The sequence below is a fragment of the Mytilus trossulus genome, chromosome 6 (assembly GCF_036588685.1).
Source record: "Mytilus trossulus isolate FHL-02 chromosome 6, PNRI_Mtr1.1.1.hap1, whole genome shotgun sequence".
In the NCBI taxonomy this organism is placed as follows: Eukaryota; Metazoa; Mollusca; class Bivalvia; order Mytilida; family Mytilidae; genus Mytilus; species Mytilus trossulus.
In genome coordinates, this window is record NC_086378.1 from 76,879,608 (window position 1) to 76,896,109 (window position 16,502).

At 31.1% G+C, this 16,502-nt stretch overlaps 1 protein-coding gene across 1 annotated transcript; it reads right to left on the bottom strand.

The window, feature by feature from the left end:
* Positions 1-2,675: 2,675 nt before the first annotated feature.
* LOC134721888 (dehydrogenase/reductase SDR family member 4-like) lies at positions 2,676-16,480 on the bottom strand. Its single transcript, XM_063585161.1, has 9 exons — positions 16,263-16,480; positions 14,246-14,423; positions 13,580-13,657; positions 12,919-12,942; positions 10,759-10,829; positions 9,155-9,206; positions 5,779-5,913; positions 5,017-5,072; positions 2,676-3,979 (listed from the first exon to the last, which is right to left on the bottom strand). The coding sequence occupies exons 1-9, from the start codon at positions 16,367-16,369 to the stop codon at positions 3,865-3,867; spliced, it is 816 nt and encodes a 271-aa protein (XP_063441231.1). The 5' UTR covers positions 16,370-16,480; the 3' UTR covers positions 2,676-3,864.
* Between the last annotated feature and the right edge of the window lie 22 nt (positions 16,481-16,502).

A 16,502-nucleotide genomic window follows, 5' to 3' on the forward strand; every position in this document is an offset into this window, starting at 1 on the left:
AGTTTTCATAAAAATAAACTATTCTCATTATCAGGATAATCCCCTTTTTCACTTTCTGGTAGAGGAACAAGCCTTCAGGACTTACTTTTAAAATGAAGAGATGCGTGAGAATTCTCCTCCAGACATAATTATGTAGAAGCTAACTACAAATTGTTGGGGGTAAGGATTTATTTAATCAGCACATGTAGTCACACAAACAAAAAATTACTTTTAATAAATCATTCATACATATTATCATAAGATATCATTTAAATTACTTGGTATCTGATTGGATGCATGTCATTTTTATAATCTGCGCCTTCTTTCGCAGAAAGCTCAACATAGAGACAGTAGTCCAGTGAAGGTGGTGTTAAAATTTTAAAAGCTATTAAACAATTTAGAAGGTAGAAGACTTGTTTCCTTCAAACTTTGTGTATAGATGCTTAATGTTATGAACACACATGTCCAACTGGCTGATGTTATTGATTTTGACTGTATTTTCATGGTTCAGTGGTTCAAGTTATTGTGTTTTCGTATGTTTTTCAAATACTGCATGCAAGAGGTTGACTATATTTGGTGTACGAAAATATTGAAAGATGTACATATCAGTCTGGTATGTTTCACTTGACTGACCTTATTTTTATTTGGTGCTTTTATGCCCCTATATATGCCCCACCTACGATAGTAGAGGGGCATTATGTTTCCTGGTCTGTGTGTCCATCTGTGGTCCACTAAACAAATGATAGTGCGAGTGGGGCATCTGTGTACTATGGACATAGTCTTGTTTTCTTATACTATATAAAGCAATTTGTCAACTATATTTGGTGTATGAAATGATAGTAAGGTGTATATGTCTATCTGGCAATTATCATCTGACCTTGACCTCATATTTATGGTTCATTCATCAATCTTCAGTTGTCAAGGTTAAGTTTGTTTCCTAGATACTATAGTATATCATCTTCGCTAGCCAAGGGTTACGATCCACTCCCGCTCTCTTCACCCTTGGCGGATTGAGCCAACATTTGTGATAACAATGTTGCGCCATCTATCGGAAGATAAAAACCACGCCAATTCCGAATACATTAGTCTTGACCAATGGTAGCACTTGAACTCTTCAGCTTGGAGGTAAAAACACGGTAGCGTCTAGATGCTACACACTTGGTAAAGCCGGAAATGAAAGCATACGTCAACATTCATGCATTTGTGCATGAAACATACACAGGAACTTCCATTTGTTGATTAAAAACATTCAAGTTTTCACTAAATATAGTCGTATGTTTAGGGATGTAAAGGCTTGTTGCACAAAAAACACGTGGCAATTGTTTACAAACACTTTCTACATTTACACGTGATCATGTTACAGGCGCATTTTGATTGGATGCAGCGAGTTTTGACTGCAACCAATAAAAATCCTTACCTTGTGTCTCCGAAATTTTATCTCAATCCGCCAAGGGTGAAGAGAGCGGGAGTGGATCGTAACCCTTGGCTAGCGAAGATGATAGTATATATGCAATAGGTCAACTATATTTAAAGTATGCAATGATTGTAAGGTGTAAAAATTAACTGTTTTGTTTAAAATTGTGGACAAAATTGCTCTTTTAAAAATTTCATTGGGAGCTTCCATGGGAGAAATCCCACGCAAATATCGCCAGTTGGTAGGTATGGTCATTGATCAATGTTAAAGTTTTCCCGGTTAAGTTTGTTTCTCAGATACAATGTGCGATAGGTCAACTACATGTATATCAAAAACATTTGATGTGGGATGGAATGACTGTAAGGTGTACATGTATTTCCAGTTTGGTTTATCTTTTCTTGAACTCATTTTCTTGAATCATAATGAGATATGTTATAGTTGTAATTATTCTTTATATTTTGGACCGTCAACATAAAATCAATGGTCAGTAAAGAAGTGAGACCTTTCAGGTTGTGCACTCTGTTTATTACAATTATGCTAGAGAGACCTGTTCACATTTCATCTTCTCTGAAATTGATCTGTAAATCTAAAACAAAAATATTGGCAATTGTATATGGTAAGTTCTTTTGATGGAAATCACCATTTCATTCCTTCAGACTCCTTACTAGCTGCAACACTTTTTCTGTTAGTAGTGCATATTTAAATCTTTAATTTATTCATTCACCTTTACTGGCTGATTTCATAGTTTACACAAGAAGAGAAGAGACTAAAGATGGAGGCAATAAACAAACCATAAAATGATGAAAAACACAACCATGGCTGAAATAAAAGGAGACAACAAAACACTTACATTCATGAATATAAAAATGGGGAGATAAGCAATTATAGACAACTGCACAGTCTTCAACAATGAGAACAATATGCTGTATAGTTGGCTATAAAGGGACATGAAAAAAAAAGTAGGAAAAAAATTCAATTGAGAAAACTAATGGCCTAATTGTAACAAAAGAATTTATGAAAAACAAATATGACGGACAGGAACCAATGTCAACCACTAGACTTCAGGTTCCTGACTTTGGATAGCCACATACAGATTTTGGCAGGTTAAACATGTTCAACTGAGCTAACCCTCCATATAGCAAGGACAGTAGTGTTACAGTAGATGTTTAGAAAACTTTATAAAACCAGTTGAAAAGGGCTTAACTCAAATGATGGCCCTTGGAAAACACTGTAAATCCACCTCTGAAAATTAGTAGATTCAATGAAAGACAAAGAATTGAACTGATATTGAACTATTTTTTTATTTAAATTATTAAAAATCAACAAGATCACATATATATAAAAATTTCAATGATTCATTTATAAACACAATGAATTATGAACAGCTATTATAACAATTCAATGGGAAGACTACAATACCTGGTCTCATTTGTCAACTCATAATACTGGTTATACACAAGGCAACCAATCAGAATTGTTACCTTTGTATCTATAAACTAAAGAATCCGCATGGAAAGTAAAATGTAAGGCAGTTTTACATTTTGGAATACATTAAAGAATAACCTTGTAAAAAAATGATTACATGCATAGTATAAACAAGGTGCTTGTTATCAAATAAGGGTAAAAATTGCATTCATTTTGCAATGGGCCTTAAAATCATTGACCATTCTAAGGCAATTCTAATGATAACTGGATAAACTGCCATGTGGACAAAGGAAGGTAACTCAAATTTTTATAATTACATTAGATGTTTGTTTCATTATAATACGTTATTCTGATTGGCTAACTGCACATGACATGTTATTCCGTAAGCAATTGTACTAGACAATAAAACTTATCATTCATGATGACACGAGGTCCCACAATAAAGTGCACAGGTGAATTAAATAAAACTTGATAAAAATCATGTTTTCATGATACTAGCTAAGAAATGTAATTATAAGTATTGAATGCTTCTTTTTGTAACTTTATAGGGTTGTAAAAGCGTTGACCATGCGTAGATTTTTAGAATGAAGGGCTTCCGCGCTTCATACAAAATGTACTTCGGTCAACGCTTTTACACCCCAATAAATTTACAAAAAGAAGCATTCAATTCTTAAATATTTCTTTACAATGACATTATAAGAATATTTTGGTTTTACAAAAAAACATCTCATTTTGTAACTAGAAAAACTGAATATATATTTCATTGATAAATTTCTTGAAATGTTCATAAATAGAATCTAGATCTTTTTGCTCAATGCTTCAGATGTTTCTTTTCTGTTGTTGTTTTGTCCATATTTATAAGATAAATAAAAGATACTGTATGGAAAGTTTATATGAAGCCACTGTTGTATGATTAAGTTTGCATGCATGCAATCTTTACTCAAAAAACTTGACAAATTTTTCTCAAATACTCAAATACTTAGCACCATGAAGGCAGTCATTCTGATAGTTGCTGAATAGATATCTTATTTGCTTCACAACATAATCTACAACCGTGATGGCATGCCACCTGATATTACAATATTTTCTCCAGTTATATAAGATGCATCCTCTGATGACAAAAAGGAAACTATTCCACTACATTCTACTGGCATTCCTGGCCTGTAATAGACAAAAACTTTAAGTTAAGTGACAACATTATTTTAAAATTAAATAACAGTAAAGCGACAATATCATTTTAAAAATAAATTTGTATATCCTTTTAAAGGGAGATAACAATTCTCAACTGATTTTGATGAAAAAGGCAAAAAATGAAATTTAGATTAAAAGCTTTAATTTTAAGAGGAAACTAAACCTTATTGGCTTATTCACAAGTGTATCCTCCTTTCTTTGAAACAATTTTATTTTGTGGCATCAAAATGGCTACTTTAAAGTCATAAGAAACCTCAAATTAAAAAAAAATATGCATATGTTTTTTATAACTAAATGGATAGTTTTCATTATACAACTTATGTACATATACTTTTTTCCTGAGGAAAATTCTTTAATTTGTCCACATTTAGAAGAAGTTTACTTATTTTTAATTGCATGCTTCCAGGAAGCAATTCGCTGACATACTTTCCGTATGCATAGTGACCCGAGCGTAACCCTTCTCGTAAAAATCCGGTGACCACAATACGCATGGATCTGTCATTGAAATAAACAAATATCTGATTATACATGTTAAATGTGTACTCAATACCCATGCTTTTGTGATTTGTTTACTATAAGGCGACAATCGGTAAAACTCTGATTCAAAAAACGGCATTTAATGAGCAGCCATATTTGTTAAATCATAACAAACAGAGTGTAAAAAAATTGACAATTACATGATATATTTGCAAAAATAATAATAAAATCGTGCACAGAGGACTAATTTTATGATGTATACATGCATTGGTTCAAGAATTGGACAAACATTATTTTTCACCACCCACTCGTTTCATATGACTTTAAATTTGCCTTATAAGTTTGCATCCTAATTTTCCTATGTATACTACATGTAGAACCAAATTAATTGTCAACATTTCACACTATATGCTAATGCTTCATATAAAGATATTGACGAATATCAAAATGCCATGCCTACCCATGTTGAATTAAGTAAAAGAGCATGACCTGAAAAAAGGGTTTCTTACTCCATAAAACTCCTAACTTACCTGTGTAAAGGAATTGCTGGTAAAGCCATCTTTAACACTTCTGGGTTACCTGTCAACTGTAATGAAAAAGAAAATAATATATATAACCTATTATCCACAATGCAAGAGTGTTTCCAGACATTTCTAAAACCTTTTATCCTTGGTAGGAACTCCCCTTTTAAAAATGGTTGGATCCACCCCGGATTTAGTATTGAGTGTACATTAATTTACTCACAACTTTCCTTTACTCTGACAGGAAAATTAGTACATGTAGTAATCTGTTTTGTATTACTGCAATATTTTATTTATCAATATCTGTTTGTATCTCTTGTAGGCGTGGTGTTGTCAGTTTATTTTCTACTTGTGATTTTGAATGTCAATTTGGTATTATGCACCTCTCTTAATTTTCTTACCGCCTTCTAAATACACTGTCCTTAAAATTTTATGTTTACATTTCAAACTAGATAAGTGACAGTTTTCATCCCAGTACAGCATAATGCCTTATCTTTGTTTATAACTCATCAACTGTTACTAGTTGATCAGGAACTGCCAACCCTCCCAAAACATCTGAAATCAACCCTCCTTTTTGTTGTGTGTGTAGATTGATTTTTTGGTTACTCTGTAGTGTTTCATGGACTACAGTTAATTTATTGTCTATTTTCATTTTGGCCATGAAATTGCTTTACTTTCATCATTTGATAGTTCAATGTTAATTGACCCCTTTGTATTCCTTTCTATTTTAATTGATGTTGAAATACAATTCAAAACTGAACATATACTCACAGCAGAACTAAATTTAGTATCGATTAGACCTGGTGCTATACCATTCACTCTGATATTCTTTGGTGCCAAGCTGCCTACTAATCCTTTCACCAGACCCAGTAATGCTGTTTTGGTCACTGCATAAGCTGGAATAGCCTGTTATAAAATTCAAGTGTTTAATATACATCCAAGCATAATGGATGTTGGAATTCAGCCAATTTTGTACATAGTCTGACATCAAACCATATTTTTAATAATTATTTTGTTGTCTCCATTCCCATAATCTCACAGTACAAAAATATCTAATGATTGACAAAAGATCAAGAATTTTTCAATATTGATGCAAATTTAGGTATTTCAATTGAAGAAACTGTTAGATATTTTTACAACTTTTGTTTAAAAACATTTGAAACTAAATGATTTTGACAAGAATATAATAAAGAGAAATCTTCTAATATGTAACATATTTTTATATGCCATTTATAAGAATCATAGGCTAAATAATTCCCAAAAAGAGAAATTACAAATGCACTTTCTCAACAAAAACAAACATAAATGACTAACGTTTTCATTTAAATTAGTGTTTATCCTTTATTAAGGAAATACCACATTTCCTGTATTAAGGTGGTACCTAACACTACAGGGAGATAACTCTGTAAAATCGGTTAAACGATTTAATTACGTTGTGTTGTAAAAGGAATATTAAGCTTCTCGATGATCAAAATTTGTGTTTGTCAAACTGCTGTATAACCAGTGTAATTTTTCTGAAAAATTGGTAGGTTCAAATTTTTTTTGAAATTTTTATATTTTTGTCAAAGGGTCAAAGTAAATACTTTGCCGAATTTTATGAAAATTAAAAGAGCCAAATTAATTTTAGTGAAGGTTTTGGGTACCACCTTAAAATATATATAGACTGTGAACTTAGTCAATAAGTTTATTCAGCCAACTAGAAAGATCCAAAGGGCAACTCTTAAAACTATTTACCTTTGTTAACAAAATTGTCATAATAAACAGCTGCACCATGAGCGCATGATACGCCCGACGTCTTGTGTGGAAGTTTTATGCAATAATCATAAATAGTTTCTGAGAAAGTTTTAAGCAATAACCATATATTATTTTTGAGACACGCCAGGACATGTGAAACCCCCAACCCTGTTTTTTTTTTACAAAAAACTAAATATCACTTAAATAAAATTTTGAATCAAAACCAAAAAGTATACAGATCTTAAGATCAATATAACAAAAAAGTGTGTAAAGTTTTAAGCAATAATCATAAATTATTTTTGAGATACGGCGCAACATGTAAAAAAAACCTCCCCTGTTTAACAAAAAACTCAATAACTCCAAAATAAAGTTTTAAATCATCACCAAAAAGTATACAGATCTTTAGATTAATATAAAAAAGAAGTTTGTAAAGTTTTAAGCAATGATCATAAATTGTTTTTGAGATACGACACATGTAAATCCCCCCCTTTTTTTACAAAATACTCAATAACTCAAAAATGAAATTTTGAATCATCACCAATAAGTATACAGATCTTTAGATTAATATAACAAAGACATGTGTAAAGTTTTAAGCAATAATCATTAATCGTTTTTGAGATATGGTGGGACATGCATTAAATCCATCCCCCTTTTTTACAAAATACACAATAACTCAAAAATTAAATTTTGAATCATCACCAAAAAGTATACAGATATTAAGATTAATATAACTAAGAAGCATTTAAAGTTTTAAGCCATAGTCAAGAATTGTTTTTGAGATACGGTGCGACATGTGAAAAAAACACCCCCCCCTGTTTTAGTTACAAAGTGACGTAACTCAAAAATCTTATTTTCACAAAAAAGTATACAGATCATTTGACCATCATAAGCAACAACTGTGTTAAGTTTCATGAAATTTTGATAAGTCATTCTCAAGTTACGGCGCAACATGTTTCAGCCGGACAGACAGACGGACACCAGACATTTGTATACCATAATACGTCCCGTCAAAATTTTGACGGGCATATAAAAACTAAAATCTTACAACAATATTGAAAATGAATATTCAGAATCAGTTTGGAAGAAGGAAATGATATGGACAGTGTAAAGCTTCATTTAATTGTTTTAAGGAAGAATGAAAACAAAGCCTGGTTAAATGTACCTGGTGAGGAAGACTGAACATACACATACCTACAGAGGGATCTAGCAGTTTTAAAAGGGGGTCTCAACTATATGTCCCCATTAACATGAATTGATTGTAAAATAAAAGGTGGTCCAACCCAGAACCCCCCTCTGGACCTGCGGCAGAATTCCTAAATGCATCAGATGTAATTTTCATGAAACTAAGTATGACAAAAAAAGCTTACATTTCACATATATAAAAGTATTTATGATTTGAATTGTCCAAATTTTTATGTGATAGTTATCAAAATGAGATGTTGTCGGCAATTGAAAGATTTTTAGAAAATAAATGCATGGGTATGTATAACACAAGGTAGTTATATTTCCATTTATAGCGATTATATTTACCTTTCTTGCACTCTGAAATTTGTGAACAAAATTATAAATATTCTTTACTTTTTGTGCTGACATGAATTGTCATTGATATGGTTATACATAAATTTACTGTTTACAAATTTTTGATTTTTTTGAAATACTAAGGCTTTTCTACCTCAGGCATAGTTTACCTTAGCTGTATTTGGCAAAACTTTTAGGAATTTTGGTTCTCAATGCTCTTCAACTTCGTACTTTATTTGGCCTTTTTAAATTTTTTGGATTTGAGCATCACTGATCAGTCTTTTGTAGACGAAACGCGCGTCTTGTGTATATACTAAATTTAGTCCTGGTTTCTATGATGAGTTTATTTACTAACTAATCTTTTAAGAGACAGACAATGATTGTAGAATATATAACTATGCATCAGGCCTGAATTTCAAACAGGTATCTTATAAATTTATAACTGCTTTAAAAGTTAAAAGTTATATTTTGATTTGGTACAAAGTGTTGAAATCAATTATTATGTCTGAAGCAATTTTTTGGGATTTTTAAAAATCAATATATCAAACCAAACATTTGCTTAAAATTGCCATACTTAGTCTATGAATTCAGTTGAATTTAGATTAAAACTGTCCAAATGTGTTTGGAAATTTTCCTCAAGATAATTCTCCTACAAAAGGAAGGTCAAATATGCCACTTTAAAAGGAAAACTCCTACTTCACATCGAGAAATTATTGATTTAGATCTTTAGTGATCTTTAATGTAAAATGCATAAAATTGTGAAAAAAATGTATGTTTGCTTAGAGAGGTGAAACAGAAAAAATACTTGTTACTATCATGCAAAATATGCAAATACAACCAGATAAATCATGTTAAATAAAGAAATAAATTAAATTAAATAAAGCTAAGATCTTACATCACTTGAAACATATCCAGCAATAGATGATACTATCACAATAGAACCACCTCTGAAAAAAAACCATCAATATATTTAATACATATTGTAAAATAGTAAAATAGTAAAACCCTGATGGGTTTAAATGCAGTTATAGTATACACAAGAAACATACAATACAATATACATGAAAAAAAGTGCTAAACAAGTCAAGCAATTATCCATTAAATAGTATTCAAGTATATAGATAATTTTAACATGACGTCCTTCAAAGACTTCAAGTACACTCCTGTGGTAAAATATGAATACATTGTCAGGGCTGTTCCAATCATACTCCCACGTCATATGCTTTCAAATGAATGAGATACCCGACGTCATAGCACAATGAAGTAATAGAATGAGCATTTTACGGGAATATACATGCTTGCCAAAACAAAAATCATCACAACAAGGATTAACATATTAAACAAAAGATGCCAAATGTGGTATAAGCCAATCTGTTTTTAAACATATAAGACATTATAACTCATAATAAGTAAATTATAATTTAAATTCACCCAAAACAATCTAAATACATTATTGTAAACAATTTAAGCATGTCACTAATTCAGTTTGCTCCGTTCTTTTACACCAATTTAATAGTGCGTTTATTTTTGGGAACATCAAATATTTGCCTCCACCTAGAGCGCTTCGATCCAAAACAATTATAGCCATATTTGTCCTGTCAGAATCGAAATAATCCATGGGGGTTTGAATATATCATGAATTTAACAACGGGTTAGTCCTTTAATGCCGATATTTTACCCCTCGCTATCGCTCAGGGTAAACTATGTGTCATAAAGGCCCAACCTGTGGTAAAATCACGACGTATTTCATCCCCCATGAATTATTTCTTAATTGACCAATTTGATATGGACCTAATAATTTCACAATTTTATGGATTGCTTTATATTAGCCAAAAACACCAGACAAAATATCTTTATTAGGATCTAAAATAGGTTTTAAGTTAGAGTTTGATTCAAGCTGATTAAATTTAGGATAATTGGTTTTAAATATTTTTATTTAAAGAATTAGATATAAACAAGTGTTTCAAGTTAAAAAAAGAAATGCAAGAAAGTCAAATGCATTGGCTTTCTATATTCCAATTAGGAAAACAAATAGAGATTTAAATGAAAGTCGATCAAATCAAATGCATTTCCACAAAATTTAGGTTAAATAGGAACATAGAGTGCAGGCTTGTGACAAACCAGATATTCAAGTCAAAAATGTGAACTATTATAAATAAATGGTGAGGAGATGCCCATCATGCATGTAGCGTTATAAAGGGCCATTACTCAAGAATTGTAAAAGTGATGCCACTGAAATTTTACCTTAATCAGATTTTTGTGGTATTTAGAAGCATTGTGTAAGTTTCAGAACAATTGGTTGAGGCAAACTTTATGTTAGAGAACAAAAACAAGTTGTATTGAAGCTGTCCATAAACTTTGCTTTTGTGTCCAAATGCAGGACACAAAAGCAAATATTTATTGACAGAATCAACAAGGTCATACAGCTGGTCACACTGACCATTTGATCAGGTGGGATATTGACCACACCATTGAATTTCTTACGATTTACTGACATACCCTCTTTTTTCTATATGAGGTACAATTTCTTTACACAGCATAAATGTGGCTTTCACATTAGTATCAAACAGCTGAAATAATAAAAATATGCAAATTAATATAAAAAAGATGTGGTATAATTGCCATGAGACAGTTGACTACTGTAAATTCAGAAATTATTGCAATTTTGTAATTTTAGACTAAAAAGCTATTTTAATTTATGCGATAAATCATAATCAGAAAAAATACTGTTTGATTTATATAAAAAATTCCATAATGCAAATTTTAATTATTAAGGGGGCTCCTGGGTATAAATGATTTTTTTTTCTAATATAGGATTTCGCTATATTTTTTCATAAATAAACTTTATCATATACTTAAAAGAAAAATGAAATAAAAAAATGGGGTCACCGTTCATTTAAGCTAAAATCTGCCTCTGAAAAAAGCATACATTTTTGTTAATGTCCTTTTTTTCTGTTGAACTAATAGGAGAAAAAGAGGAAATAAAAAAATAAAAAAATAACCTAATATAAGAAATCGCTTAAATTTTACAATAATTTAGTTTATGTACAGCTTATTTGAAAACAATAATAAAAAATATAGGTCACCGATGAGTTAAAAAAGATATTTCAAATGTAAGGCCAAAAAATGGCATATTCGCACCAAAGGGAGATAATTTGGAGCTTTTTCAAGTTTTAAAGTCATCTGGGGACAAACCAAATCATTTTTGTGGGTTGTTTTTTGTACCATATCATAAAGTAACAACTAAAAGTGTAATAAATAAAATTTGTAATGAAAAAATAAAGGTTTAATTTTTTGCTAAAATTTGTGTACCCAGGAGCCTCCTTAAGATTATAACCCTGTTGCATTTTTCACAATAATTAAAACATATCACAATAATTTCTGAATTTACAGTACAAATCAGGTAACACATAATCAAATATAATTGATTTATCATAGGTCCAAATATAATACAAATGTATGAAATAATACCAAGTGGAGATAACTCTCTTGCATAATTTAAATTCACTTCTTTTTTTATGTCATGTATGTAACCCATGCCAGGTTTTCAAATTTTGAATGTTTTAACCTTTCGCATGAAACAATAACTCCAATATTTCTAAATATGTTTTTAAAATCATATATAATGCAAATTTTGAATAACTATATGACAAACTATTCACTATGTTTCTACTAAACACCTTTCAATTTGTTGTTCTAAAAGTTGTGTACATGCTCTATTAATTCATATATTTTCGTTAGAATTTTTTTAAATTTTAATTTAAGGTAGAGAAAATTTTCTATTTTGTTTTTCGGTATAGTTTGCTTTGGTCATTGCACCATTTCATGTCTTCTTGTACTGTATATAACTGTAAATTCAGAAATTATTGCGTGTATTTATAATTGCGATTTTATCATTTTAGACTTAAATGCGATTTTAATAATTACAATTTTGAGAACAATCATGTTTAATTCATATGAACCATTTCAAAGTGTGTTTAAATTATTGCATTTACAACTCTGTCGCATTTTTCGCAATAATAAAAACCTCGCAATAATTTCTGAATTTACAGTACATTGCTGTATGATATCTGACATACAGCAACTGATATTAAGTGAAGTGTGCAGCATAATTTCTTATCATTATAGGTTGACAGTACTTTGAGTTTGTTTCTGTAAATACAAGAATTCTTTAGTAAAGTATAATTTGCTATTCATTTTGTTTTCTTTGTGTTTTATTATTTATTTAAGTGTACTTCTCCTGTAATAGTGTTTATAAATGTTTTAATATTGTATGTTCTTCCAAGTACATTCAGGGTATCTAGCGACTGTTTTTAAATGTTTGACTAAAAAGATCACCACACAACATTTTTATGTGCCTGTCACCAACATTGTCAGCGTTTTTTATAGGTCATATCCAGCTGGTCATATCTTTATGTTTTTTTTTTATTATTTGAAGAATTGGATGTTACTGGCAGATCATTGCTTCAGCTGTTTTAACAAGCTAAGTCTATTATTGAACACAGGATGTTATTTTATAAACATCCATCTGTTGTTTGTCATTGGGTTGATACCTCAATGATGTTAACCCTTCAGATCTCCCATTATTCATATGCAAAAGTATTTTATGTTCATAATTTTTTTATTTTATTTTTTTTGGTTGGGAAGCAAAATTCTTACCTTATCCCACGCATCTTCTGAACACTGCCAAAAAAAAAAAAAGTTTTAGGATACAAAGGTTTAGATTTCTGAAACACAGCTGCATTATTTGACATTGTAACAAATGTTGCCACAAAAAATCTTTCTCTTTACAAATTTTATATAAAAACCAACAAGCTGAATAAAATGTATAATGAATTTATCATTTATTTATTCCATTCTCAATCTTATTATGATTGTTATTTCATTATTAAATTTGTGTGAAGAGAATAAATCGAAATGAAATTAATATCAGATTTTTTTCTATTTTAGTTAAGTTGTATATATATTTAACTGCTTTTCATTTCTTCTCATATACTAAAATCCTTTCATCAAGAGATCTTATGGATATAATTGTGCAAAATTGAAATAAAAATGTTTGATTAATGTGAACCAAAAAATATTAAAGATTCTTAATCTGGCTGAAATTCAAGTTTTATAAATCATCCTGCGTAGATATTTGACAGTACTATTCAATATAACATTGTTATTCTTGTAATAGGAAAAACCAGGAATTGTAAAAAAAAGTCTTATTTTTTTTATAAATATGAAATTATGCTTTATACATGTTATACCACCACATGCTCTATTTCAAAAATGCTTGACATATAAAGAATTGGAAATAATGTATTACAGTACTTACATCAATTAAAGGACCCATTGTTGGATTAGCTGCTGCATTAGATACCAAAATATCAATACCGCCATACTCGTCTATTGTCTGAAAACATAAACCATCAATACATGTACAAACAAACTCATATAATGACTAAAAACATCAAAAATATGTAGTGTGTGAGCCAAGGCTCTGTGCTGAAGGCCGTACATTGACCTATAATGGTCTACTTTTTTAAATTGTTATTTGGATGGAGAGTTGTCTCATTGGCTGTCACACCACATCTTCCTATATCTAGATAATGAATTTTGTATAAAGATTATGAGTTCTCAAAAAGTGGTGGTCCAAAGGTTTTGACCACAACCATTTTGCTAAAGACAGACACAATTTTGGTATTTTTCAGTAGAAATAATAGTGAGAACCAACAGATTTTCTTCAAGGACGACCAAGGAAAAAAAGATTTCAATAACTCTGATTAAAATATGTAGTATTGGCAATCATACCACATCTTCTTTTTTATAGTAATCCCCCTTATTAAAGATAAATTAAGACAATTAGGTAAATTACTATCACCTCCTTTGACTTAATTGCATTTTTAGACCTTGAATGTTTGATTTACTCCATCCAAGCTAAAAAAGTGGACTATTACAAATGTGCATTACCATGGTTACCAAACACTTAAAGCCTGCTAACCTTTTGTATCAGTTTTGTTCTATCCTCTTTCTTGCCGACATGACAAACAATTCCACGCACATCCAGATTTTCTTTTTTCAATACATCAACAGCCTTGTCAACATTCTTTTGTTTTCTGCTACTGACAACAACCTTTGCACCATCTTCTCCAAGACGTCTGGCTATGGCAAAACCAATTCTAAAATTAATTATTATTAAATTATTCCACTCATGTTCGCATCTCTAGATCTAGAGATATCAAATGTAGGATTTATTGAAGTAAATACAAACATAAAGTAAACAATAGTGAAAGGATTTTTGTAGTTGATCTGCAAAAAGCTGTGTTCTTTCAATGGTCGCTTTTTTTATAGATCAAATGAACCACACATTAAATAATTATATAGAATAACTTAAATTGAGAATTCAAATAAAGAAAAATTTCAACGATTGATCAAACATTATAGGACATGTAGGAAGCTGAGACATTATAAGTTGTTACAGAAAAACAAAAAATTCAAGACATCAAAATTATTTGGTCAGGTTGGTCATTACAAAGATTGCAAGAGCAAAATCACAAGATAAAGAGTATAGGTCTTTCACAGCTGAGAGGGAAAATGTGTAGATTATCAGGTTATCTACACATTGATTTATGTAAAATATCAGCTGCTAGCCACAATTTGATGTTTTTTGGCAAGTAAGCGCAGCAAACAAGCTTAAAAGCTTCACATTGTGTGGAGCGGCTGATATTTAACGATATGTACATGTATACAAAGAAATAAAATTGAGAATGGAAATGGGGAATGTGTCAAAGAGACAACAACCCGACCAAATAAAAAACAACAGCAGAAGGTCACCAACAGGTCTTCAATGTAGCGAGAAATTCCCGCACCCGGAGGCGTCCTTCAGCTGGCCCCTAAACAAATATATACTAGTTCAGTGATAATGAGCGCCATACTAATTTCCAAATTGTACACAAGAAACTAATATAAAAATAATACAAGACTAACAAAGGCCAGAGGCTCCTGACTTGGGACAGGCGCAAAAATGGGGCGGGGTTAAACATGTTTGTGAGATCTCAACCCTCCCCCTATATAAAGAAAACCTGTTTACCTGTCAATCTTACTATTACCGTTTTTTTTTCATGTTAATTTAGATTCTAATGCAATCATTTTGTATCAATGGTTCTGATTGGATAGCAATTAGCGTAAAGTTCTCTATCTCCTTGTTTGTAACTAAGAAAGGCTACAGTTTGAATTGCTGAATGTATTGACATGTAATTTCTACAATAATAAGCCAAAAATCTCACATGTTGCACCTTAAAATCTTCTTTTTATCAAATTTTATTACATTCTGAAGCAGCACAGAAGCAAAAAAATCCTGTTTTTTCTGTTTGACGGCAGAAGCATACCTATGATGTCAACTAGTATAGAGACCAAAGAAGATGACGTCTTTTTGCAGAATTTTCTTTCATGAAGATTTTACACTGAAATAATGATTGAAATTTAATTATGAACTTGTTTTGCATTAGAATAGATATAACTGTATTGTATTTGAAGCTTTGCTGACGTCAATCGGTAGTTTTACTGTCGCAAATACCTGTTTACCTGTCTCAACAATGCTTCGCCAGGTAAATTAAATTTGCTGATAATGCATACTTTAGTCTAAAAGACATGATGTGAGAATTTTAAAGAAGCATTTGAGGCAGGGTGGTATATATGGTATAAGCGTAGGAAAGGACAATAAAGGCATAGGTGGAAGGACGATAAATATGTGAGGGGGGATAGGACTTTATATGGACTAGGAATTGGGTGTTTTAAAGCTCAGGATTTCAGGATTGACCCTTTCGGGATCTGGGAATTCTTTTTTTCGAATTTCGTGATGTCGGGATTTCGTATTCAGATCAGGACCCCTCCTACCCCCCCCCCCCCTCATGTGAAATTGTTCCAGATTAAAGATGTGTTTTGAATTGAAAGGTATTCTTATATATAGGACAGCCTTATGAAAATGATCTGTGACAAAAGGACAAATTTATGTTTACCCTTCTGTGGATGCTGTGACTATGGCCACTTTTCCCTTTAGTTTCTGTGCTCTGGCAGCTGTAGTTGACATCCTTACTGCAATTTGTCTAGATAACCTGCTAAACATTCTGCAAAGGTTAATTATCAGGACTTCGTTATCAGTTTAAAGTACAAAATTTGCATTCAATCAAAAGAAAGGGGAATCCCGTTTCCTTTCGGAATACTTTAGAGTTATAGACTCAAAAGCGGCGAAAGCGATT

Coding starts and splice junctions, on each gene's coding strand:
- LOC134721888 (XM_063585161.1), bottom strand. CDS start 16,369: ATGTTTAGCAGGTTATCTAGACAAATTGCAGTAAGGATGTCAACTACA. Junction 13,658..14,245: donor GAACAAAACTGATACAAAAG/GTTAGCAGGCTT, acceptor TTATGTTTTCAG/ACAATAGACGAGTATGGCGG. Junction 5,073..5,778: donor ATACTAAATTTAGTTCTGCT/GTGAGTATATGT, acceptor TTTTCATTACAG/TTGACAGGTAACCCAGAAGT.